General features: G+C 43.2%; 1 protein-coding gene across 3 annotated transcripts; it reads right to left on the reverse strand.

Moving 5' to 3' along the window:
- Positions 1-8,903: 8,903 nt before the first annotated feature.
- Positions 8,904-17,220, reverse strand: YEATS4 (YEATS domain containing 4). Of its 3 annotated transcripts, none has more exons than XM_067564042.1 (7): positions 17,170-17,220; positions 15,145-15,264; positions 14,435-14,501; positions 14,245-14,339; positions 12,424-12,516; positions 12,261-12,348; positions 8,904-10,371 (listed from the first exon to the last, which is right to left on the reverse strand). In XM_067564042.1, the coding sequence occupies exons 1-7, from the start codon at positions 17,203-17,205 to the stop codon at positions 10,202-10,204; spliced, it is 669 nt and encodes a 222-aa protein (XP_067420143.1). In that variant the 5' UTR covers positions 17,206-17,220; the 3' UTR covers positions 8,904-10,201. The 3 variants fall into 3 exon arrangements, with proteins under 3 accessions (XP_067420143.1, XP_067420141.1, XP_067420142.1); XM_067564040.1 differs by lacking the exon at positions 17,170-17,220 and adding an exon at positions 16,404-16,754; XM_067564041.1 differs by lacking the exon at positions 17,170-17,220 and adding an exon at positions 15,640-16,003.
- Positions 17,221-27,816: the final 10,596 nt, after the last annotated feature.

Here is a 27,816-nt window from a genome sequence, read left to right on the forward strand (position 1 = left end):
CCAACACACCCAGAGCGAACCCACCATGGAAATGAATTTCATGGTTTGCAGGAGGCGCACCCTGTGCCCTGCCTTCCTTTGAGCAGCTGTACCATGCTAGTAAAGAGTGGGCAGGATTTGCCTTTTAATGAATTCCAGCAATAGGGGTATGCAATATATAGCAAAGGTATAATTTTTGCTGCACAGTTACAACAGCTCCAGCTTCTCTCAGTCAGTGAAGGATGATTCTCTTGATTAATATACCCCTAGATCCAGGGTTGCATATTACCTATTCTTCCCTACTTTGGCAATGCAAAAACAGGGATCCCTTATTGCCATGTATATTTGAAATAAAGTATGGGGGTTATCTGCTACTTAGAATCATAGAATATTAGAGTTGGAAGGGACCTCAGGAGGTCATCTAGTCCAACCCCCTGCTCAAAGCAGGACTAACTTCAGCTATATCATCCCAGCCAGGGCTTTGTCAAGCCTCAGCTTAAAAACCTCTAAGGATGGAGATTCCACCACCTCCCTAGGTAACCCATTCCAGTGCTTCACCACCCTCCTAGTGAAAAATTTTTTCCTAATGTCCAACCTAGACCTCCCGCCCTGCAACTTGAGACCGTTGCTCCTTGTTCTGTCATCTGCCACCACCGAGAACAGCCTAGCCCCATCCTCCCTGGAACCCCCTTTCAGGTAGTTAAAGGCTGCTATCAAATCCCCCCTCATTCTTCTCTTTTGCAGACTAAACAAGCCCAGTTCCCTCAGCCTCTCCTCATAAGTCCTGTGCTCCAGCCCCCTAATCATTTTCGTTGCCCTCCGCTGGACTCTCTCCAACTTGTCCACAGTATAGTCTACTACTGCCTTTCACAATCATAAAACTTACTTAAGGGCACGGTTTGTGGAAAACCACCTGGCTTTGTTTTTGGCAGCATTTCAGTTGTTTCAGAAAAATAACTTTTACCCTTTCTTGTCTCTATATACGTGCAGAGGAAAAAAGACCCTACACACCATGGGCCTTTGTAAACACAACAGAACCTGCACCCAAAATACCAGAGTTCCTTATTACACTCACTACTCACTCACAAGAGTCTACAAGTTCCATAGGAAAGTTGTTTTATATACAACATACAGCCCAAATGACATAGGGCCTGATTTTGCCCCTTATAACTTAATAAAAATACTGTACTCACCTACCATACAGCAAAAATAGGTCATCACACCCCATATTAGTGATGATAGATGCAAATTTACAGACCATGAGTATAAACCTGTGATGTACTTGGGGATCTTTTGGCATTAAAATCATTAGATCGTGTATAGTTAGTAGTAGCAGCTGTAGTTTTGCCTGACCAGTTCTCCATCTTACTTCAAATATCAGTTGCAAAACATCTCTCTCTTTTACCTATACGCCTCTTAAATTTTCTCCCTCTTTATTTTTGGTCCAATGAATGAATGCTAGAATTTGTTTCCCTGAACAATGTCTCCACACAATTGTTTTATACGATTTATACCATATATTAGGAACTCTCAATTTTGAATGTATTAAAATGTTTTAGGATGCATTTTGCCTGAAACATGAATATTTAAACTGAAGTTACAGTATGCTGTAAGCTGTCACCAACATTTTCCATAGAAAAGTGTACAAATGATGTACAGAACACTTGAAAGGGAAACACCATAAAAAACAGGAATTAGCTGAAATATTTCTTCAACTATGACCCTTAGAATAACTGCCAACATTTCAGATTAAAATACCCTTTAAGCAGCAGAGGGGAGAACATCAGATAGAAACTTTTTTCTGTGCTGTAAAGTATAGCGCAGTGGTTCCCAACCTCTGGCCTGGGGGCCAAAAGTGGCCCTTGGGAGCTTTCAAAGTGGCCTGCCACTTTCCTCCCACTGGCTGCAAAGGGAGCTGCTGCCTAAGGACCCAGGCGGATTACATTGCTGTGTGGCTAAAGACCGGTGCAGGCTTCTTGCTGCAGCCAAGGGGATGGAAGATCAGTGCTCCCCTCCCCCTGGCTGTAGCAGGGAGCATAGCAAAGCACTCCACCTGGATCCCTAGATGCTGGTGTCCCTGCTGGAGCCAGAGGGAGGGGAGCACTGATTTCCTGTCCCCCTGAATGCAGAAGGGAGCCACTGCCTAGGGACCCAGGTGGAGCACACAGGGCTACAGGATGCCTGCGGTTTCCCTGCTGCAGCTAGGAAGATGGGAGATGAGTGAGGAGGGAGGCAGCCTCCTCGCTGAACTTGTCTGGCTGCAGTGGGGGACAGGGGAAGGGCTGCTGGCAGAGACTGGAGGCCCGTCAGGGTTGTAACAATGATATCTGTGGCCCTTGAGCCAAAAAGGTTGGGAACCACTGGTAAGCAATTGTCCACTGCTGTGAGAATACTGATGGATCATCAGTGTTCTCACAGCAGTGGACAACTGCTATACCAGTGGTTTCCAATTTATAATTATAATTTAAACAGAGTGCCTTAGAATTTACAGCAGTTATCCAGGAAAAAAGGGGACATGTACTACACATCCTGATGTCAAACTCTTTTTATGACTTAGTCTCTAGGGCTTCCAAGATGTTACTCCCTGAAAATTTAAATGTAAATTTTAGTTACAGTCATGTAATATCTTCTTGCACAGTAAAAGATCTGTTTTACTAAAAGCATGCATCATTTAGAGTCCTTACTTAGAACCTCTTAAAACTGAAATATTCTATTATGAATTATTTGTATGCTCTATACCATAAATCACAGGTTAAAAAAAGAAATCCCTACTAATTAATTATATTTTAAAAATCCAAAGAGGAACAAAATGCATATGAAACAGTAAGCTCATCTCATGATCTTTCACTGTTGTCACCATTTTCCTACCAAAACTCTACTTCTCCATATCTTCATTACTTTAAAAAAAAAAAAAAAAGTGTTTTTTTATCTATTTTCCTTTGAAGCATGCGGTACTAACCACAGTTAGATAGGTTACTGATCTAGATGGACTACTAGTTTGAAATGGTATGGCAGTTCTTATGTTCCTGTATTCCTGCGAACACTACCTACACTTATATTTTCTCCTGTTGCAGTTGTCTTAACTTAGATCGTAAACTGTGCAGAGCAGGGACTCCATCTATCTGTTTTGCACACATCTACAGTATTATTTATTACTTAGGTATACCAATTCAGCGGCCAGCCATTGAATGTTAAATTCAAAAGTTTAAAACCTGGTTTTCTTACAGATACAAATAATTGTGTGCACAAGCAAATTATGCCATGTAATAGGACATCCACGTGACCTTTTGTCTACACATAATTGCAGGTGCATAATTTCACCCTGAAAAAGCAGAGAAAAAGGGAGCATGGGTTTTAAAAACTAGACCCTGAAATAAATGAGAGGTAACAAAGGGAGTTGCCTGTCCATACTGCAGTCCCTGCCATACAATAATTATCTCCTTTTGGACCCAGGCACATTCCCTATGACTGAGCTGTGTAGTCAGGCGAATACTTAAGATTAAACTTTGCTCACAGCAGTGGGATGCAAATGCCCTTACCCCCCTCTCTCACCCCGACAAAGACTTTTGCACTTGCTCAAGTTTCCATAGGCCACAGAGCCAGGGGAGATCACTTTTAAGCAGCGATCCTGTACAATTCAGCTTCTGCCGGAGCAGTCTGGAGCATCACTCTGGGTGAGTGGTACATTGTCACTGAAATTTGACCCAGCTGCCCCTCCATCCAGAAGGCAGGGAAATCCACTGAGAACTCAACCCTTGGCAGCACTGGTTCATGTGCTGTGTGGATAAGAGATGGGAGATTCTCCAGCCAAGGGATCCCTGGGGAAGACATGGGGGCAGGGATTGGAATTTACCCCTCTCCGCAAGAAATATCTGAATTGGCACTACTGGCTCATAGGGCTGTAAAAGTTTCACGGCTCACTAGGCATGATTTCATCCTGTCTACAGAAGCAAAAACAAGTCACACTATAACATGATCAAGTCTCAGTCAAAGTGAATGATCTGGCTCAGTTATCACCTAAGCATGACATAATCAGACTTTCATGTTGTTGAGGGATAAAACTGTAAGATATTTGCATATACCTAAAACACACACAAATTAGTTTGAAGGCCAATAGCAATAAAACATTGCCCAAATGGGAAAATAGCTCCTGAGATTGTAGCAAGTTGTCTGAATCTGGTGGTTGAGGGTATTACACACAAGCAAACTTTTGACCCAAGAGTATTTTTTTTCTGTGCTGCCAATGGCCCCTGGACACAGGCCACTATTGATTATCCTTTTAGATTTTTTTTTTAAAGTGCTAAAAATCTTAACTGGAAAAAGCTACTTTATGGGCCCAGTGAGAAGTTCCCTTCTCCCTGCCACAAACCAAATTATTGAGTTGCTATTGAGACTATAGGGCAATTTTGCACACTTTTTCCACCTGGTGTTTGCAGGTGCTATTGAAATTGAATTCCTGTTTACGGTACTATTATTCTGAAATGGACTCAGGGTTTATGACAATAAATATATTTAAAAAGCCAAACAAAAGAGTCTTCAGGACAGGGTCACTGAAAGTGACCTCAAGCAGTGTAGGAGGGAACAAATCAACAAAGAGAGCAACCAAGTATTTCCTCCATCCCTCTCTCTCCCCCTTTGAACATGAAAATTCTTAGAGTAAACCCCTAAAATAGACTTCATGTCAGTTCCTGGGCATTCTAAAATGAAACCTACAAAGGGCACTGGCCCTTATGCCACTATGCTGTGTTCCGCCATGATGCCAGCTCCCTTGATTGCAGCGTGGCGCGGCAAACTATCCTACCGGGGAGGAAGGAATAAGGCTGCCCTCCCCCGAAACCTTGTGCAAAGGATAACAGATTACTACATGAAAGTTTCCTTGAGATATCAACTGATGATTCTCAGAGTACATCTCCGCACATAATAATCTGTTCCAGGGGTAACCCCCCAGTAAAGTCCGCTAAACGCCTGAAATCCCCTTCCCGGCCCAGAACTGCTAAGAAGAAAAAAAAAAAACCACTCACCAGATGTGCCTTCCCTGGGATCATTATTGCTGTCCTGTGAGCCTGTTGGACTGCTCTAGGGTCAGGAATAGGTCCTGACTGTCTGGGAGAACAGACACCCCGCTCTCCTGTACCCTGCTCTCAGCCTCCTTCTCCTCCACGGAGTCCTCATCATTGTCCATGGACTGTGATCCAGCAGACATATCGATGCTGTGGGGCGGCACCGTGGTGGGGTCAGCGCTGAGAATTGCGTGCATCACCTCGTAGAAGCAGCATGTTTTTGGTGAGAAGCCAGAATGGCTGTTAGCTTCCCTGGCTTTCTGATATGACGACGCAGCTCCTTGATCGTCACACGGCATGCTGCGCGTCCCTGTTGTGTCCCTTCTCCAGCATGCCCTGGGATATCTTCCCACAAACGTCCAAATTCCTTTTGCTGGCTCTGAGCTGAGCCAGAAAGGACTCCTCGCCCCACAGCCCGATGAGATCTAAGACCTCTGGTCGACTCCATGTTGGAGCGTATTTGGGCCTTGCAGTAGCCATGCGGAGTCCAGCGACAAAGCTCTCTCCACGCTGGCTGCACAGGAAATGAAAATTCAAATTTTCCCAGGGCATGAGGGGAGGGGACATTTTCAGGTAATGTGACCACGTAACAGCAGAGCGCAAATGTCCAGAATGGTCACAACAGGGCATTGTGGGATATCTCCCAGAGACCATTAACATCGAATTACGTTACGCTCTGTCTACATTGATGCAAAATCAACCCAATAAAATCAAAGTAGGCACTACATTACTTACGGAAGTGGTTTTATTACGTCAACATTCGCCGCGGTTTAAGTCAATGGAACTACCATACGAATGTAGACGCAAGCTGTCGGAGATCGACATAAGTGATGTTACATCGACCTCCGTCACCAGTGTAGACCAGGCCTGAATTACCAGGCATCTGGATGAGATCAAGGGGTCTTTTTTTTTTTTTTTTTTTTTTTTTAAAGTACGGTGCAATCAGGTTTTTTTCCTCCTCTTGAAGGGATTTTTAATTACTGCTCTGTGTCATCATTAAAATTCAGGATGAAACCACTGTCTGAAGGCAGAAAGTCAGACTCAACAATGTAAATAGCTACCACTTAGATTCATATCCCCAGTAATCATGAACCATAACTATTTGTCTGGAACAACATGAAAAACATCTTATTCAGGGGTGGCCAAAATACAGTCTATGGAACTTTCTAGTATAATGGAAAGTAACTTTCCACAGCCACCCACAGCTGTTTTCTCTAGATAATGTGGGTCATGCAGACTACAGGTACCAACATGTGCTGCTTCATCTCAGTTCAAATGTCTTGACTTTTAGGTATATGCACTATTGCAGGTCTATGATGTGCATGCTAGCTTGGGGATTTAGATGTACACATGGTGAGAAAGATGAATATGTAGCCATGTGTCCAAACAACTCCGTGACTCATATGCACATGTAGTCACATGCAGGCATGGTAGATACTTATTGGCATACAAGTTTTGGAAAAGTTTGTTTTCTCACACTGCTGACAATCCAACAAAAATCAGGCTCTGCAATTCTGGTAAAAAATTGTGGACAGGAATGTTGGAAAATTGACTTTGATTTCACTGAACTGGTTCTTCATGCTTCAAAACAATTTTCTACTAATGAAGAATACACAAACTTGAAACTATTTCATATTATACTGTTTTTGTTTTCTATAAAGGGGTCATAGCTGCTCAGGAAAAGATTGTGACTAAAAATGTTTATTTTTCAAATTAAGATTGTATTTTTCCTGTCTCCTCCTCCAACAGGAACAGCAAGGAAGGAAGGGGAAAGAAAAAGCTGAAAAAAAGTGAAGTTGAGGGAACAGTGACGTAAGAAAAATAACCTTGATTGCCTCAGGAAAAATGAGGGGAAAAAAAGATCATTAGTCTATTATGGGAGAAGCTCTCCATTATGGAAAAACCAGTCTTTGGTCCATTTTTAAAAGTCTGAGTTCTGCACTTAAATAAGGTATTCCAATACTATGGTGATGACCATGGTATAAAAACACCGATGGATAGAAGAAAGTCTTTTTAGATTCTTAAGAAAACCTATGATATTATTTCTTCTCCTCACTAAGCTTGGAAGGATTAAATTATCAATGTCATGCATGGTAAATGTTCATTTCACCTACACAAACACAGACAAAAAATATTTCCATCTACAATAAAGTTTACAGATAGGCAAAATAAGAAAAATGCTGCTTGAGACTTTAAATCAAACTAAGAATATTTACTTGTATATTTTGACATTTGATGTTGACAATTTGTGTTTTAATGGCGATAGAGCTTTAATTTTCTGCATCTCAACATCTTCTATCATTAAAGAATTATGGTCTAATCTGCCCCATTGCCTGACCTCTCATCCCAATTTCTGGCAACTGAAAATTTAAATCAATAAAAATAAATGCTTAAAAACAAACATTGATATGTCAAAATTATAAAAATAAAAATCAAATTCTACTAAGCTTACTTATTTATGATCCAGCCTTTTAAGATCTGTTTCAACACTTTCATGGGAATATGAGTAGCATACAGTCAGAATTCTAGAGCCTCGTGTTATTTTGTATTATTTTGACTCGCGTGTTCCAGAGTTAGGATTCATAACTTCAACTCTCAGAACAGGAGAGGCAGTCTTGTCACATAGAGTTCAGATATTTAAAAAAAAAAAAAAAAAAAAAGATTTCTTCATTCCCCACAATCTTGTGTTGCAGAGTGTGCAGTAGTAGGAGTAAGTATTGGTACATTTCACATTCTGGCCCCATTTTTGTCCCACCACTTTTGTGAACTCCCAGGTTTCCTTTACCTTCCCATCCACATCCCACCCCTCAAAAATTCCACAAGAGTCTTAAAAGCTATCTCAGGAAATGGAATGTGATGCTATCCCTGAAATTCTAGTGGTACCTTACAGGTCCAAGTCTAACAAGTAGCTCCAAGAACCCTCCACAATCCGTCAGAAAAAGAAATTATCTACCTAAGCAGCTTATATGGTCCACCTTCCCATAGCATCTGAGCATCTCACAGTCCTTTATGCATTTATCCCCTGTGAGGTAGGGGTGTACTATTATCCCCATTTCACAGGGGATACTGAGGCACAGAGAGGCTAAGTGACTTGCCCAAGGTGTCACATTGTCTGTGGCAGAGCAAGAAACTGAACCAGCCTCCCAAGTTCTAAGTTAGTGTCCTAACCATTGGATCATCCTCCCTCTTTTAAGGGTCACCCCTTGCTCAGATAATGAAGGAGAAAAATCCTTCCAATTATATATTAAGTGCGGGTATCTGAAAGAACTGCACTATTTAAAGTATATTACTTTTATTAAGCTTTTTAAAATGTGTTAGTTTTTAGTTTATATGTCATACTTATGAGCAGTAATATATTAAGGCCTCCTTGACTCCTGCAGTCTACTGGTATCATTATGAACATACTATTGCTCTCTGCTGACACTGATTTGCACATTCCAACTCTCAACTGCTGCTTTCGTGGAAATAGGGTGTCAAGTCACCAAACTGAGCTTTGATATATAATTATAAGACAACTAACCCTGATTTTGCTGATCAGTTAGTTTTTATGAAGATGAGAAACTGCAAAGGGCAAGAACTCATTTGTCTATTTCATCAGCTAGCTGCTAAAGCTGACAGCAGTCTTCAAAATATCACCTACCGAATTTTAAATTGGAAAATTTAAAATGAATAGATGTGAGACTGTTCCCTAGCCAAGCATATGTAGCCTAGCCGAACCCAGATATCCTTTATTCAGTGTGTCCCGGAGAAGTATAGAGGACTCAAGAATCTCTCTCAGAATTATTTACTTACCTACAATCCTGGGGAAATTGTAGAAGTCACTCCAAGAGGCTCCTGAGTGGTCAACCCGATTAGCCATCAGACAGCTTTGCCACCAGAAAAATCTGGACAGGGTCATCAATGGTGCAAGATATACACCTGCATAAAGGCCTTTTTTTTCCTCCCCCCAAGCTAGAACTCAGCATGAGATAATTAGTTTTGATCATTCAGTTTCTTTTCTTCGAAGTCTCTCCTAACCTTTAGTTTTGACTACAAATACTGCCTTATGATCTTTTTACTAAAGTCATGGTCAACATGCAGTTCACATTCCTCTAAAAATATAAAGCAATCCTAATGCTCTGAGTCTTCATAATCTGACAATCCCTGGGGTGGGTTTGTGTGTGTATTTATTAATAGATGATTTTATTGTAAAATGGTAATTTGTAAAATAAGCAAGGAAGATAGGCCATTTTATTCCAACATCACAAGTGGTTCCATAACTGCCAGGCTCTTCTTTTTCTATGAATAAAGCCAGGACTGTCAAGATTCAAGAGGTATATGTATTACTCTTTCAGTAAGAATGTGTGCTAGAATTACTTGAGTTTGTAACAAATAATACAGTATAATATTAATAGATTAGGCCAACAAGAAGTTGCAGAACATGAGAAATCACCTCACACCTTGGAACATAAGTAATGTGGTTGCTGCATTTGTGTAAGTCTGATCTATAGTTTTATAATTTGTCCCTGTACCATTTTTAAAACAGAAGCACAAGTTAAAAAAAATCTCATCTTCCGGACTATCTTACCAGCTCACTTTTCTTAATACTAAATACCAGAAAACAGAAGTGCAGATGTAATTTTAAACTGACAGGTTTAACGTACCAGCATATCAAAGATTCTAATCTCTGTTTTCAAATTAGGGGATACTCATCTTACTGGTTGTGAAGCCAACAACTAGGCAAAGGGGTTTCAAATTCCTAAAAGTGAAAAAGCTACTACTATTTTAGTGTTCTGCTTCAAAGATTTGCTTCCAAACAATTATTTAGAAAGAGTAACTAAGGTATGAAAACTGGTTCATTATATTTTGTAAATCACAGTAACCTGAGATTTATTATAGTTACCATACTGTACACAATACAATTAAAAAAAAGAGTCTGATCTCAAAGAATTACACTCTTTAAAATGAGATAGAAAAATAAAAACATTGTACACACTTCTGTAGTTTAAACACTGGACATTTTTCAATCTATAAAGCTGGCCTCACATACAGTATTTTGAAATGAGATTCATGGGTGAAACTGTACATAGTCCGCTCTAAGAAATTTGAGGGACTGTTTTAACCTTGTTCCATGATCCAAGTCCTTTTATTTACAATTTTAGTTTCTATCAAGTTGATACTTGTTAGATATCTTTAGACTGATCATCTTCTTCAAGTTTCCTGATTTCACTCTTTAAACAGTTGATGGTTTCACGACTTGCTTTTAATCTCTCTTTAAGCTCAGCAATTTCAAAACTGGTTTTCTTTTTGGCAGCTTCCAGTTTTTCCCTGGTTTTTACTTCAAGATCTGCAACTGGGATGGTGACAAAAAAATTATTTTTAGGGCACTGCAAAACTGTAATTACTCAATATTATATTTACAAATTCAAAATTCAGAAAAGTAATGGAGGGCAGAATCTGATTCACAGAATCTTCACTACTGGTAATGCATAGGCCCCAAAAGAATCCAGAAAGACTTTCAAATCCCACTTTGGAGTTCATATGGCTGGAAGATGGGCCCCTATTCCCTTCCAGATGCAAAAAAGCATCTTGCCCTCTCAGTCTCGTCACAGTAGTTACTCTACATGTCTTAGAGATACGCTGGCACAGAATCTGTCTTTGCAAGTACCCTAAAGAAACTGCAGTACTGAAATAAGCTAAAAGATATAAATGTAGGGTAAGCTTCTCAATGTTTTTGTGCATACTTTCCTCACTTCTTTTTTTGGGCTGGCAGGGCAACAGAAATCTGAATAGAACACTGGCATTCCACCCCATTGCAAACATCACTCCTTCCCATTTGTGGAACATAACAACCAACAACTCATGTTCCAGGAATTTCCTACTATATATCTGCTTCTACAAGCATATTTGTAAGAAATGCAAATAAGGAAATACTTCTAATACTTGCTGTAAAGCAATATGTCATTTATATCCATACCTAGAAGAACCATGTGGTCATTTTTTAGTTAAAATGTAAAAAATTGACATGCTCAAAAGTAAAATATGTCATTAAAGTAAATAAATTATACAACATTTTCTATTATCCAATTAACAAAGTAACAAGCTACAAGTACAAAAAATAATCCTCATAGTACTCATGTGAGAAGTATTTTACAGATGAGGAAACTGATAAAGACATTATTTCCACTGCACAGATGAAAGTTAAGTGATTTACCAAAGTCGACAGCACTACAGGGGCAATGCTGATATTAGAATCCAGCATTTTCTGGCTCTCAAACCTGTACGTACTCCCATAATTCTCAGTTTTAGGTATCTCAGAAGTATCTGAAATAACATTTGCTGACAATATTTAAAATGAGAGGGATAGCATACTGACAGAAGAACAGAACCAAAGTGCAAGTGGCCTGGAGAGATTAGAGCAGTAATGCTGAAGACAATGACATGGTGAGATTTGGAAATTAATATATATTAAATCTATGCTCTGCGTATAGGAAATAAGCAAGCAGATTCAAAATCTGAAGGAGGGGATAAGCCAAATAGCCACACTAGTCAGTATTAATAAAGTTTATTTTCACTTTATCTCCTTAATGCCCTCAACACTTATTTCATGTAAAGAAAGCATAATAATTGCAAAGGAAACAAAGAATTAGGAGAGAGATTGGCTAGACAGGTGACTCATAAGGGTCTGTTATCTTAAGAAATGGCCTACAGAATAGAAATTTGAAAATTACTTTGCTATGATCAGATTAGAAAACAAGCAGTGCTAACCATTCACACCCTATTCTCCAACCCAAAATAGCTGCTGTTTCAGGTAAAGGTGTTAGTATTGCAATATTTAATGTTAATATTTCAAGTGTCGTCTCTGAGTTCAGTTAATATCCCATTTAGATGAACAGGGAAGTTCACAACTCAAATCTACCGGGCATCTTCATTCCCTGTTTAACACTCTTGATGTCAATGGAATTACATGAAGGATATATATTACTTTCAGCCTTCATACAGAATGTATCAAAAGTAAACAGTAATTATGAAAAATGTACAAATCTGAAACCTTTAGATCTGCAATTAGTATAATGCTCTTGCACATTAACAGATAAGTCTGTAGATATGCAAGGATGTTTTTCAAAACCAAATATATAGAGCTCCTTCCACATACAAATTTCACTTCACGGCAGCAGACAAGGATAATTATAAACCACTAATGATTAATGTGCAACATTAGAATTATCACTTGGCACTTACACTCTGTTTCATGCTTATAAGCTCCTAGTGTTAGCTGACGAGATGTTGTCAAAAGCTGCTGCATCATAGCAGTAGGATCTTGAAATATCTAAAAGAAAAATAGGCACCTGTTATCAATCTTGTTATTTAAAAACAAAACCTTTAACATACTATCTTTTCTTACCATCTCATCATAAAACTCTGATACAACCGTTTTCTTCCCCAGTATTGCACTGGTGTCAGACTGAAACAGCTTCAGTAAATGATACAAAGTTACCTGTGCAAGGAAAACAGATAGACCTGAATAAATGTAATATGACCAGTCTGAGAAAACAATAAAAGCGATACACCCGAAAGAATTTAAACATTTGTTGCTCTTTTTGCTCTGCAAGCATATAGGATTTTTAAAAAATCCTGTATGAATACAAGAATTAAACCTGTCTTCTGATACTGTTAATACTAAACTCAGATATTCTGTTGAAGTGTAAACTGTTAAACAACTTAAGCATACTGAAGCCAAATGTTTGGCTGGATTTAGGGTCTAGGAAAGTAAAAAAGAAAACAAGATACACTAAGATTGACCTATAAATGCTATTATAACAACTACCTTTTTTAAAACATTCACAATGAGTTGGTATGCAACAAGCCAGGAACTCCATCTGCAGAACAATAGCTAGACACAATAATGTCCCATGTGGACACAGCTACAGCAATAAGTCAAAGCACACTACAGAGCTTTACAGCACAAGATCCCATGTGGAAACAGTTACATTATTGCGCAGCTAGCTACTGTGCTGCAGATTCACACCCTGGCTTGCTCTGCACTTGCCCGTCATGTAGACAAGCCCCAGAAGAGACCACTAGGTTCACGTGGAACCCCATGCATATAGATGCCTAACAAACCACAGTTAGGAAATGTTTCTTAATTCAGATCTATTCTAGATCACCCCTTCTTGTGGTAAAACAGGACCTCTGAGAAGAATTTAACTGAGATCTTTCCACAAGAGTTCCTTTTCTAATATTCTGTGGGATAGTTATGCCATGGCCCACCCACTTTAAAAGCAGGCTCACCCAATCAGATTTTAAGCAATTCTTCCCGCATTTTTATCAGCCTCTGTTTTGCTTGTGACACAAGGCTTTTGCCCACCTGCGTCAACTACAGGCCCTGCCAAAAAATCAGTTCTGGCTACGCCTCTGGAAGAGGTGGTAGGTAACTGTAGGTGAGCCTACCTACAAATCCCTAGCGATTCATGGGAGGCCAGAGCCATCCATGTGGAGGCAATGTGGGTTCAAAATGGGTCTGGCTCTAACCAACAAATTCCAACAACTCTGCCCCTTCCACTTCTTCCTTTAAGCAGATCTGTTAAGTGCCAAAATGATGGTTGATCCCAGCTTCCAGTTGGAAGAACTGTACATAATGGGGGATAGGGAGGGACGAGACACAATCCAGGCTATTTTATCTGCTTTGGAGCCTATTATTCCTTATGATACCTCTTTAAGACCGTTCTTTTCCTTCTTTCACCACCATTCAAAAGTGTGTAACCTATCACATTCCTCTTTAGTGTTAGTCTGGTTAAGGAAAACATGAGAATTTTGGACAATGAGAAAGGACTAAGCACTTAAAAACAGAGCTCATAAATTACTATGATTACAACAAGTAGGCATTCCCTTCCCACCTTCAGGCACCATACTGCTACTTGACACATGCTTTCATCATTCTTTTTTCTATCTAACCTTAAAAGTGTAAAAGCCAGCAATGAATGCACTGGGATTCATTCATTCATGAATTATGAAAAATGACTACAAAAGCAGAGCAACAGCACACAGTATCTTTCAGATTCATCCAAAAATGAAGGTTAGGCATATAGTAGTGAAGACATTAAAAATGCTGAGACTTAGTGCTAACATTTTTTCTAGTCAGCTGCATCCCATGTCAAAGTTTTATAAATGCACAATACACGACAGATAAGTAAAGGTTTATTAAAAGCCAAAAAAATGTACTTACAGGTCTTTCATTGGGATCAATAAAAAATATCTTGATGATGATTTCAAATTCACCCCAACCTGTTTCAGTAATTTCATATGGTGGTTTGGTAACAACTGCAGTGGAAAACAGTGGCAGGAATACAAATGACTTAGCTTCCATGTAACTAATGAGAATATATGTATAAACCATAAAAAACAAACAAGCTTACCTCTTAAAGGATTACCATAGCTTTCATGTAGCTTAAATTGAATTTTCTTCACATATGCAGACATATCCTAAAATGTAAACACCATAACCAATTATTTCCAGATATTAAAGCACATTGCACAGCTTCTCTCATTGTTTCTTCCCTTCCACATACTTATCATAGTAATGTGGCCAACTTTAACTATCTGCCAAAACCAGGCTAAACTCAGGGATTTTTTTAATCCGCATCATCTCTTGCTACATTTCTCTCTCATTATGACATCAATCTAATTTCTTTCCTTTAGTCCTTGAATAAATTTCAATTCTTTTTAACTGCCAGGCTATATAATTCACTTTTTGCCAAATACTTATATGCACTTTCTTCTTAATCCCAACTCCATAATTATCTCTATTGTGTTATACTAGAGATGAAGAAGCTATTCCAATTCTGTCCATATTTTCTTCCTTCCCCAACACAATGCTAATGATCTTTGTGGCATTTCTCCACTGACATTGTCATTACATTTGCTATATTTTAACAGATAAAGCCCCAATCTTGCAATTGGGCATGTGCTTAACTTTAAAGTCAACAGGGCTACTAACATGCTTAAAGTTAAATATGAATGTAAGTGTTTGCAGGATTGAGGCCTACATCTAGACAGGTGACAATTTATAATAAACATTTCCAGTTCAGTTACACTTCTTTTGGTCAATAAGCAACTTTTTCCATACTTCATTTCTGTAAGGCTTTACATAAACTGTCCACTGATGAGTGTGCCCATCTTCTTCTCTCTTCTTCCCAAAATACCGTGCAACATTTCCATAAACTATGGGTTTCACAATAGTAACACCCTTTAAAAAGAGAAAAATTATCAGCATTGCATAAGTAATAACCGGAAACTAGTCATGTTGAGAAGCCACATGATATATAACAGCTGCTATTTTTACTTCCATTTAAGCTATTCTGTCATTTATATTTGCTTTTGTTTAAAGCTGGTATTTTTCCATGTATTTTATCATTCTGAAATCTGTGACTCGTTATCAGACAGAGAAATTCAAATTTCTGAGCTGCATAAATAACATTTCAGTGCCGAAGGGGTGAAAAAAATGTATTTTCCTCCAGCATAGCAGTTTTTCTTTGTATATAGCTATGAAGAGTTTGTAGTCTGCTGGGCCAAACTCTTTGCCACTCAAGAAAAGCTCAGGTGAAGTTGGAGACTGAGTTACCCCAGATCGAGCCGCCCAGCCCGGGAGAGTAGGCATGGCGGTGGCAGAACTGCCCCTGCTGGACCTGCGCGCTCTGTGGTAGAAACAGGAGACTTCCGCCGGCCCTCTGGTTAAGGAAGGCAAGTATGGAGGCTAGGCTGGTCTCTATCGTCCCACGTGCTGCGAGAGAGGATTCCTCTGGCCCCCTTGCCCCGAGGCACGGCTACTGCTCCCTCCGGACCGGCTCTGCTCTGGTGGGGGTGGGGACGCCTCCCCCAGCCTTATGACCCGAGCTGCTGCACCCGTGCAGCGTGCACCGGGCCTTTTGTGCACCGCTTGCTGCTAAGCGCTGAGATCCGAGCCGCCGCGCGCGCCTCAACTGCACGCGGCAGTTGCCTGCTGCGTTCACCTGGGCGGTTGGGGGGGGGGGGGGTGGAGGGCGCGTGACCCCGGGGGCGGTGTCTCCCCCTCCGCACAGGTGGCGCGCGGGACTGGGGGGGGGAGGGGGCACTTAGCGTCAGCGCGCTTCTTTCTTCCAGCCCTGCTGCTCCCCAGTGGCGGTTACAGCGCGCTGCAGCGGGCAGATCGCAGGCGATGGGGAGCTACACAGCCCCGCCCTGGCCCGGGCCGCGAGGAGCCCCTGCAGCCAAGAGCAGGGCGGGCGCCCCGCCCTGTGTGGAGTGGGTGGAGAGCAGGCGGGCGTTCCCTCCCAACCCCGCCCGGGCGAAGGAAGGAACCCGCCCATGAGCGCCGCTCCCCGCCCCGCCCCGCCCCGCCGGCGGCACCTTCACTCTTCCCCCGGAGTCAGGCCCGAACTCAGCCATTCTCTTGAACATATTGCACCGCGGGGAGCCGCCCGGGGCCGCGCCAGCCGCTCGCGCTCAGCCCCCTGCTCCGCGGCAGCGAGGCCAGGCCCAACGGCCACGGCTCCTCCTTGCTTCCAGTTCCTTCCTTCCCCCGCCACCAGGCAGCTGCCCAGATCGGGCCGGGGCCCTGGAAGGGCGGGGGAGAGGGGGTTATTGCCCGCCGGCTCCGTGCTTCCGGGTGATGCCGCTGCGCCCTGCGCTGCGTCACAAAGGCCGCCGGCGTGCAGCGCGAAGAGGTCACCCCGCCTCCCCCAGAGAAAGAAACTGCGGCCAACACTAGTCACGTGTCGGGGGTGGGTTGGGTCAGTGACGTCACCTTGCCGCCGCTGAACTCGGAGACGAAAGGGGCGGGGCGGGGAGCAGGAACAAACAAAGCAGACAGAGGGGCTGGGCGGGAAGCGGAGGGAGGGGGTGAACGGGGGCGGGGCGAGGCAAGTGCGAGGTGGGCGGAGACTGTGGGGGGAGGGGCAGCGAGAAGCGGCCTGTCGAGTTTGTCACAAGCTGTTCAGCGACATTTTGGTTTCCCTAGTGAGGAAAGACGTGCCAGAGCAACCCGGGACAGACACACCTGCCCGCGTGCAATGCCAGGGCCAGGCAGAGCGAGGAGTCGCTGGGTGGAAGAGTCACAACGTCGCTCACAAGCCGGTCGCTAGCGTCCGTAAAACCCGCTCCGCGCTCCCCTTACCGCACTCTGCTGGGTCGCGCCCCACGTCAGTGTCATTGTGTCTCACTTGGGCATCTCGGGAGGCAGCGGGTCCCAGGCCTTCTTGGGCCGAGAGGCTGGCAAGGAGAGAAAGGGTTTGACTAAAGCTGCCGGTGGCAGAATAAGCGCCTAGCACGCAGGGAAGAATGGGAGGGGAGGCTGGAAGAGGGGAGGATACAACTGCCCCTAGGGGGAAAAGTTATCACCTTCTGCTTAGTAAAAACCAGTCGTGACCAGGGGAGGCGCCACTCCCTGGGCGAGGCTGATGCAGAAAAAACCATTTGTTAACAGATCTTTGAGCCTTTGGCCACTGAAATGTTAACCGATCAAAATCCCTCTCCTCCCCAAGGAGTGGGAAACCGGCTTGTCTACCGGGGTGATTGCTTGAGACTGTGCTGAACCTGCCCTGGTTACTAGCTTCTGTGTTCAGCCTGCCAACCGAGAGGACACACCCAGTTGCTGAACAGAAAGTAGCTGCAAAGCTGGCTGCTCCCTCTCCCTCTGGATAGTCTTGGCAGCTGAGTCACTGACTGGCTCTGTTGGTGTAGCTCAGCTCCTAGGGGACCAGCAAGGGGTTTCTGACTGTCTTGGTTATCTGGGGCAGGGCTAGAGTCCCCCCTACTTCTTAACCTGGCATTTGGCTGCCCCTCCAGCCCTCTCTTCAGGGCTCCGCTCCCTCCCAACTCCAACGACAGCCCTACCCCAGGTAACCAGGACAGTCAGAATAAACTCAGCTGCCAAGACTGTCTAACTGGAGAGGGAGGGTTGGGTAGGGACAGCTCCAGGATGAAGACTATGATAGATGTCTTCACTCCTCTCGCACAATGAAACTTTCTACGATAACAGTAAAGCTTGCCTGTGCAGGAGACAAAGCTTTCTCAGGGACTCGCCCAAGACTGTATAGTGAATTTCCCCAGAAACTAAGGACCAGAACAAACCTCACCACCTTAGGCTTTTAAGTTCAAGGTGCATTTCTTTAACCTGCCTTCTCTAACATAAATAGATAGTTATAGAGGTATGTGTATACACATACTTTTAAAAAAATACAAAATAAAACATTCCACAGCACACATTTCTACCCCTGTGGGGAAGGATGAGGGAATAAATGTGACGCATTAGTCATGTTGCTCAGAGCGCTACTAGAAGGTGCTTAGATAGTATGGTGATGAGTGCAGAATAAGAACCTATATAGAATAAAACAGACATGTCCAGGAAATAATGAACAAAATGTTTGAATGATACAGGTTTGGTTGCTTTGTAAGACTCAGCACATCATTCAAGATACAAAAATGACACACAGTGGCACAACTAGATGATCCTTGAAAACCCTTTGAATTGATCTGTTGCTTATTAGCAGCTTCTTATTATTTGATACCCCTCACAGGACATTAGCCAACAAATAAGGGTTGTTGTTTACAATATGCAATAAGTTTTTGCTCTAGACCTGTAGGAGATTAACAGGACACAAAATAAATAGAGAGCATTATGTTGCAGCATCCCAGTGCCTTATGATGCAATGACCCCTGACTTTATCTACCACTGCCTGCACAGATAGACAAAATATCTTTTATTGGACCAACTTCTGATGAGAATGCTTAAAGAGCTCTTCTTCAGGTCATTACCTGCATACACAGAGGAGCAGGAGTTTAGACTCTAATGATCTTTTGTTTATAAGAAGACAGGGCAACTCTGAAAAGTCCTATTAAGCGCATAGCTATCACTCCCAATTTTTGACATGCCCCCTTGTCTGGGAAGGCTGCTCATGTTGCTCCTAGGCCACGGAGTATGCTACTTCAGCACCTGTAGTCAGCAATTTTCCTGGTTTTAGTGCAACGTAAGTGCTAAGCACAGAGTGCTCCTCTCTTCTGGCACCTTTCAAAGACACAGAAAAAACTCACGTGCACCTTTGTGCCTTACAAATGAAGAGAAAGAAAGCTCCCTTTCAAACACACACAAGATAATCCAACTTCCTATCATGCTGCCAAGAGGGAAGACAGGAGAACACTCTTCAGTTGTGAACTTGTAGGTTTTTTTCTTCTTAGTTTTGTATAGAATGCATGGAGTGTGTGTGGTTTTGGGAAGACTGGGTATGTTCTTATTTCTTTTCCCCCTCACAAGTGGAATTTGACATTGAGGTGTAATAACAATTGGACAGACTTACAGGCAGCCCAAAATGTGCAGAAAAGGAAACGTCTAGTTGCTTTACCCAGACTAAATAAAGATTTTTTTTTTTATTGTGCAAGCTGATGATGCAGGATCAGGGCTAGGAAAGCAAAGATAAATTTCAGCAATTAGCATGGCTCTTAGAGACAACCCTCTGTTAAGGATCTGTGAAAACATACCACAGAATGATAGGGTACAGAATATAGTGAACCACTAGCATGTTAACCCCTCACTTATATAAGTAAATAAATAAAGGCAAAGCTGCTTTAAGGATTACCTACTGCGAGTGACTGCTTCAGAATGTCTTAAAGATTTCTAGGGCAATCTTGTCTGCCCTTTAATTAAACCAGCCTCTAGTAGACAACCAAAATATACTTGTGCCATTGATGGTCACTTAAAACAGGTTTCACAATAATTATTACTTTTGATGTATACTCATACGCAATTATAAAAGAGTTAACTGGGCAATATTGTCCACATAAAGTAAACAAACTGAAAGAAAAGCTGTTTATGATAACTTACTAAAGTCCTTTTCTTACAGTAGAACTCAAAAGTTCATTTGAAGATAAGCACAGAAAGCTAAACAGGTATTTGTTCATGTGAAACAGCTGAGCATGATGCCAAACCTGCTCTAATGAAAAAATGAAAACTGGTGTCATTGGATGAATTGGCAATTTAAATATCATACTTGAAATAGAAGGAATCAGTTTTACCGTCAAGTCCTAATATTAAATGTATCAGTTATAGAAATATGCAACTAACCACAGAGCTGTTGAAACAGTGTGATTGCTAAATATTTGTCTTGTTGATTTGTAGGCAAGTCAATTTAACATGCCTGCCTTACAACATAATTAAGTGAAATGTACTCAGCAAAATGTTGCAATGTTTCAACTTCTGCTTTCTTTAAGGAACTGAACAATACTGTTTCATTCTCATGGCACTATTACAATAATCACCATATTAAATGTGTCTTTTATGTATTACCATCTGAGAAATAATCCAACAAAACAGATTCAAACTTGTTTTATATATATTAATTCAATCATTTATTTCAAAGCAAATATATTTCTCTACAATACTGAATTGCCGATGCTTTATTTATTATTATTTGTGTTGTCCCAGCTCCATTGTGCTAATCAAACCCCACTGCTCAACTGTGAAGGCCATACATTTGCACCACCTAGGTATTGGGGGATGATGTTGTGGATGACACTGAGCATATCAAATGTCTTCCCAACTTTGCAAGCAGGAAAGCTCTCTTCTCTTTCCCAGAGCAGCTGTGCATGTCCCAAAGATAAAGTGGACAAGGAAACCCTCTGTCCGTCTTCCACATAAAATCTAAGGGTATGGCTGCACAGCAATTAAACATGCATGGCTGGACCATGTTAGCTGACTCAGGCTCATGGAATTCAGGCTGCAGAGCTGTAACATTGCAGTGGAGACATTTGGGCTTTGGCTGGAGCAGCTGAGCCTGAAAATCTACACTGCAATTTTACAGCCCCATAGCCTCAGTCCTGCAAGGCCAAGTCACCTGACATGAACCAGCCTCGGGTGTTTAATTGCTAAGTAGACATACTGTAATTCTTAGGATCAATCAGGCTAGAGCAGATCTGGTGTTAATGGTGGAACGGGGGTAATGCACTCTTCAATTCTGCATGGCCAGAGCTTGTCACTGTGTTTCAGGCTGCATATGCCTTGTGTAGCTGAAACTCTTACCCAAGGATTTTTTCCCATGAAGGATCCTGTCCCCTGGTTTACATTGGCTTGTCTGAATTAAGTCCACAGGATGAAATCCCAGCTCCCCTGAAATCATAGCAAACTCCCATTAACTTCAATAGGGCCAGAATTTCATCTATAATTTCTGTAATGGAGAGGGCTGCACAAAAGCAGTTTGTGAAATATTCACAACATACTAAGAAATACTTAAAATCAGTGTGTCTGCATTTTGTTTCAATTTTCATGAAAATTGGCTAAATGTTGTAGGAAAAACAGTTATTGTATGCAACGAATCTTTTTCATATTGCAACAATTTAAAATATACATACGGGCAAGTGTATGGGGATCACTGAAAATCATCTGTTGCCCCTTTTGACCCAAGCAGCTAGTCAAAGTTTAGGACCCTGTTGATGTTTGAGTTGGTCAAAAATTGGGGATAGTCAGGTATTTCTCTAAGGCAGTTTTGTTTACTTACAAAAAATGTACAAAATCCTGTATTTCCAAATGCAGAAGAAATCAAATAGCAGGACAGAGGTTCTTTTGCCTACAGCACCAACTGTGGGGACTCTTTTTATCTTGCATCTCTGACCCGAAAACTTCCCCCAGTTTTCTTCCAGAGTCAGCCACCATGCTTTCAGATACTCCTTCAGTCTCTTTCTCTCAGAGAACTGTGGGGAGTGTTTGGGAGGAGGGCTGAGAGTGGGGGTGCTTTGCTCGTTCTCTCTGTGTTTCTTTCTGTTGGGGAAATAGGGCATTTGTTTCTTTGTGTTTGTTTAGTTTTGTGATTGTTTCAGGATTTTGTTTGTTTTAGCAGGCTTTTGTCTGCTGTCTTGGCTGGCCATGCCAGGGGGACAGAGACCTCAGTTTATTGTGGATTCTGAGATTTGACCCATGGCTGGGTGTTGCAGATTTTGCCTCCAGATTCTGCCTCTGTGAAGGAGTGGGTTCTAGCTGTGGGCAAGGTGATTGGGTTTAAAAATGTGAGGTATGCCTCCCCCATGAGCAAGGCTGTTGTTGTGGTTGTTGCCACACACAGCCTTGTTGAGCAGGTGGTTTTGGAGGGGAATGTTGCACAGGGTGATTTCATCCCTCCCGGGCCCTTCTCAAAACCTGCTGTTAAAGTCACTCTCTCTAATGTTCTTCCTTTCTTACAAAATGAGCAGCTGGCAACAGCCCTGGTGAGTTACGGGAAGATCACTAGCCCTGCTGGAAATATTTCTTTGGCCAGTAAAACCTCAGAGGTTCAACACATCTCCTCCTTTCGTAGACAGACTTATATGATATTAAAAAAACGCTTTCAAAGGGTTAATCATTTCCCTGAAGTATAGGACTGGGGAGTGTGATTACAGGATGTTTGTTACCACTGTGAACATGGCCTATTTTCATTATGGGATTCAGACACATTTGGTTAATAAGAGGTAGGCTGCCCCTGGGAATGGTAACCCTGTGCCTGGGAATGTGGGGTTTCTGAGAGTAAAGTACAGAATGGGGTGGCTGTGGCAGGGACTGCGTCCCAACAGGCTCCAGCCGTCTCTGGGGATGTTGGTTCTGTGGGTCAGTGCCCCCTTTGCAACCTGGGAGAGATGGTATTACTGGTTCTGCGGCTCCTGACTCTTGGGCTGAGCCTGACTGTGAAACTGAGGCTGTGCCTGTTGCCATGGATTCTGTGACCCTGGCTGAGGATTCTGTCTTGCTGGCAAACCCCAAAGTAAAAACCAGTTCGTGAAGGCCAAGGAGCCTCAGTTTCTGAGGGTGCCAAGCAAGCTGGTTTGGGGAGCACACTGCTGAGGGTGGTTCTTTTGTTGGGGACCTAGAGACTCTCAGGTGGTAGTTTTGCCCACTCGGTCCCAGCAGGCTTCTGACCTGACTGATGTGTGGCAACATTTTCACCCTTATGTGGAGCAGCACACTTGGTTAAGTGCTAGTGCCAGCTCTTATTCTATGGCTATTTGGGACGGTTTTTATGTTTTTACTCATCATTTGTCTCATTTGCTTTCTGTCTGCATTGTCCCTACTGGGATTTCAGATCTTGGTTTGCTCTTTGTTGTGTTCTTCCTTCCTTCTTCTTTTAGAGCTGGGTGCCCGGCCAGCAGCTGCTGCTCTCACAGCCCCCCTAAAATAGTTTTTCAGCCCCCGTTAGGGTCAGGACCCCCAGTTTGGGAAATACCGATGTAGCCAAAAGTGAACACGGCAGTCTTACTTGTTCTATATATACTGTATGAACACATCCGTGAAACTTGCTATTTATGCTGTGAGCAAACCGTGAAAAACGTGTGATCTCTCTGCGATTTAAGTAGTCCCCTAATTATTGTTTGCTCCTTCTACTGATCCTCTGTATACATGTTGTGAAACCACCTTTCTGGCCTTTCTCCCCCTGTTCCAGCTTGTACGCCGGTGCTAGTCTGCATATGCTGATGATGTGACTGTGTTTATTGCTTATAATTGCAATGTCCAGGTTCTGAGTGAATGTCAGCATTCTTTTGAGCAGGCTTCCTCAGCTCACATAAATCGGGGGGAAAGTGACCACACCCCTGTAGGGTGATTCTCCTAACCCCCAACTTTTCCTGGGCAGGGTGATGGTGGTGCTGAACTGGCTTTAAGGCATGGGGAATTATGCTTGAACTGGATGACATTCAGGGTTGGAACTGAGAAGGAGTTATGGAAAAGTTGGAGGGAAGGTAGCAAAAGTGGAAATGGCGTTTGGCCCAACTCTCCTTCCCATGGCAGGAGTTCATCATTAATAATCTAATAGCCTGTGTGTTGTGGCATAAGTGTATAGTTTTCGATCCCCCACCACTCTTTCTAGAAAAAGTTCAGAAGGTTCTTTTGCAGTTTTTCTGAGCTGGCCATCATTGGTTGAGGCAGGGCCTTTTGTATCTGCCTGTTTTGGAAAGGGGTCAAGATCTCATGGATCGTGTGAGAAGAGTTGCTACTTTTCAGTTACAGTCTCTGCAGCAGCTGTTGTTTGGAGAGGAGGCAGTTTCTTGGAAGCAACTGGCCTTTACTTTTCTTCTGTGGGTCAGGAGTTTGGGTTTTGATTGGGTGCATACAGTGAACCATCGCTTTTGGGCTGAGGAAACATCCACTCAGTGGTGGGATCACATCATTATGCTTGTCTGGGATGAAGAGCAGTGGCTGCAGAATATTAGAGATGCGGAAAGCCACCTTCCTGTAACTGTGAGTTGAGCTCACCCCAGTATTGCAAGGCAAGGACAGCAAAATGAGAGCTGCCCTCTTAGTGGAGAAGTGAGTGGTGATCGCCAGGGGGAAGCTAGGAACTTCCACCAGTTGGATGCAAATCAATTTGGGATCAGAAAGTCCGCCATTGGGGCTGCATTAACGGAAGTGTACAGGTCCATTAATTGCATTCTGTTATGAAGGACCGTGACTCTTGGAAATGTGCATGGAATAGTGGATGGCTTTGAGGCAATGGGATTCCCTAACTTCAGTGGAGGTATAGCTGGTACGCATATCCCAATACTGGCCATGGACCATCTTGCAATAGAATACAACAGTAAAAAGGGGTACTTCTCTATGGAGGTGTGGGCGCTTATGGATCACCAGGAGTGTTTCACTGACATCAGCACAGGGTGGTCAGGGGAAGTGCATGACCCAGGCGTTTTCAGGAATACAGGCCTATACAGAAAACTGCAAGCAGGGACTTTCTTTCCAGCATACCCCTTCCTCCCATGGCTTATTGGAAACCTGGACAGCAGCAAGGAGCGCTTCAACAATAGGCTAAGCAGGTGCAAAGTGATGGTAGAAAGTGCGTTTGGCAGATTAAAAGCTCACTGGCACTGCCTTTATGGCAGGTTAGATCTAAATAAAGAAAATATTGCCATGGTCATAACATCCTGCTGAGTACTGCATAATATTTATGAGGTTCAGGGTGAAAAGCTTCCTCCTGGATGAAGCAGGGAGGTGGATTGCCTGGTGGCTGATTTTGAGCAGCCAGATTCCAGGGCTATTAGAGGGGCATAATGGGGGACACCATTTTGACAATGAGCACCAGTAATACGTCTTTCTCTGCAGCACTCTGTCATGCTTTGTTAACTTACTGTCTTGTGAAAATTTTGATGATTCCTGACTGTGATTTGTAGTCTGCAAATGATCCACTTGCCATTGTGTATTAATTGCAGCAGCAACCCCATTGTGTATCAGACATATAAAAATTGATTATAGAGAGTATGTTTTTATTAAATACCAATATGAATCTGTTTCTCACTGTCTCTTGGCAAGCAAACAGCTCGGCGAACTCCCTAAACATGGTGAGTTCTGACTGGAGGGGTAGGGGTGCGAAGGATGGGGCAAAGGGTCCAGATGGTTTTTTTAGGGGGATCACTGCAGGTAACTAGGGACAAAATTGTAAATTCTGCAACCATTTTACACAGGCGGGGGTCATAGTCGTCAATATCTCACTCTTGAGGGTAAGCAAGGATGCAAAGGTGCATCTCCTGCGTGCAAGCAACTTCAGACTGAGTCCATGTGCTCTTTGCCTGTGTGCCACTTTGATCCCTACACAAGTGATTGCTGATTGGAGAGGGAAAGTTTCCTACATTGGGGATAAGAACAAGCAGCTCTGCCAATGAACCTTCGGCAGTGGATTGACAAATACCTCCAGGAAAGTTTCCTAGAGATCTCTTTCTGTGCGCACTAACACACTTTTCTGCCACACTACTTAGCTGCACAGGGGAATGTGAAGCAGACGCAAACACAGCTAGTCTTGTACATTTCTATCCCTTCTCCCGTTTCTAATATATAACAAAGCAAAGGGCAGCTCTACCTCATATAACCAAGCAGCAACAACTCAACAGGATCACTTGCCAGATCTCCCGTCTTCTGCACCATGTGCATTAGAGATGGGGTGCTGGGACTTCCTCAAATCCTCTGGTGTCGAGAAGAGGTCCTGACTCCCCACGGTACCAGATGACTCTGTCGCCTGTCCCATCTCATTGTCCAAATCAACCTCCTTGTCCACAACTTCGTCCTCGGGATTGAGTCCTCTGTCTGCTGTCTCCAGCCTCGCCAAAGTATCTATGGGGCTCTCCGGGGCGGGGGTTGGGTCACCACCAAGGATGGCGTCCAGCTCCTTATGAAAATGGGAAGTCTTCAGTGCAGCACCGAGCGCTGGTTTGACTCACTTGCCTTCTGGTACACCTTCCTCAGCTCCTTTACCTGCACATAGCACTGATGCACATGGATAGCGTGTGAGTCTTCATTTGGGAAAGCTTGCATGTGAGCACCAGAATTTCCCTAGAAGTAGGTGAGGCCACCAACACCTGTACCGTGGCGTTGCCCCGAAGCCTTGCTCTCGGTCAACCTCTTTCCCTCTCTACCTCCGCCCCCAGGTCCCAGCCTCACTCTGCCATGTCCCATCCCCTACCGCTAACTCCTCTTCACCCCCAGCATCCCAGGCTACCCCACCCACCACTCGCTCCTCTCCGCCCCCTTCCTGGAAGAGGGAGGGCCATTGGCACATAACTTTTTCCTGCCTTAGGTGAGCAGTAGGGGGTGGTGAGGAGCGAGTGGCAGGACCGAAGACCTCAGGGGAAGAGGCGGAGCAGGGTCGGGAAGAGGCAGAGCAAGAGTGGGGCCTCGGGAGAAAAGGCAGGGCGGGGCCAAGGTACGGGCTCCAGTGGGCCCCCTACTTCTACTTCCAGCATTCCAAAGGTGGCGCTGGGCCTGTGTGGCCTTTTTTGGGGAGATTTACCTCCCCTAGCCTCTTTTAAGCAATGACCATGCTGATGCGTGTCCTGCTTGTAGCCCTTCTCCAACACGCCATGGAAAATCTGAGCTTAGGTAATTAAGTTCCTACAGCTGGAGTGGAGCTGGGACTGCACAGCCTCCTCTCCTAAGAGACACAGTAGATCCAACTGTTCCAGTGTGCTCAAGCTGGGAAGTGTTTGCTGCATCAAGCTGCCATGATCACTGGGAAGATGCAATGTGAGCTCTCCACGCCAAGCAAACAGGAAGTGGAATTTCAATGATTCCCAGGCCTTTAAGGGGGGAGGAGCAGATGCCTGCGTATATGGGTGCAGGTCAGCGGAGTACAAACTGCTGAGCAGAGCAGTCAGGATGGGCACTGTGGGACACCTCCTGGAGACCATTTACAGCGACATAACCAAGTGCAGTGTCTACACTGACATTGTCAATATAATTTAGCTGCAAAAAGCTCTTCACCTCTTGTTGCGGTGGTTTTATTTTGTCGGCAAAGCAGGAGAGTTTTGTTCGTGGAAGGAGCATTGAAGTGGATATATTGCCACTGTTTTGTCAACAAAAGCTGACTTTTGTCAGCAAAACTCTGTAGTGTAGACAAGACATAGAGAATTTCACTTAGTTATTTAAGAACAAAACAAAACAAAAAAAGAGGAGAGAAGGCAGGGAGGGTATTCTGGGCCAGCTTCTCTGCTGCATCAGAAGTCCACTTGTCACAGCAGAGAAGAGTTTAAAAACCTTAACAGAGTTTTTAAACCCAGATTTGTGTTTTTGCAACAGAATTATGTCTAACAGATTACAATTCGCCTACATTTTTACAAACTATGATACTCAAGAGATAAAATATTTCCGTCTCCTTAATGATGTGCCCCTCTCATACTCTGTGTTTTACAGAGCTTGGCCCAGGGTCCTCAAAGAATTTAGGCTCCTCACTTCCATTGATTTCACGGGAGGCTTGGAGTTATTTAGGGGCTGAAGTGAATAACCTGGTATTCAGTTTCTCTTGTGTATTAACCAATAATCACAAAAACTATG

This window comes from Emydura macquarii, unplaced genomic scaffold, assembly GCF_026122565.2.
Source record: "Emydura macquarii macquarii isolate MOO-44397 ecotype Brisbane River unplaced genomic scaffold, CSIRO-AGI_Emac_v2 contig_2636, whole genome shotgun sequence".
Taxonomy (NCBI): domain Eukaryota; kingdom Metazoa; phylum Chordata; order Testudines; family Chelidae; genus Emydura; species Emydura macquarii.

Excerpts from the sequence above, each read along its gene's own strand:
- YEATS4 (XM_067564040.1), bottom strand. The coding sequence starts at position 16,454 with ATGTTCAAGAGAATGGCTGAGTTCGGGCCTGACTCCGGGGGAAGAGTG. Across the intron at positions 15,265-16,403 it reads ACTCCGGGGGAAGAGTGAAG|GGTGTTACTATTGTGAAACC; the intron begins GTGCCGCCGGCG and ends CTCTTTTTAAAG. Across the intron at positions 14,340-14,434 it reads CTATGGTAATCCTTTAAGAG|TTGTTACCAAACCACCATAT; the intron begins GTAAGCTTGTTT and ends TTTCCACTGCAG.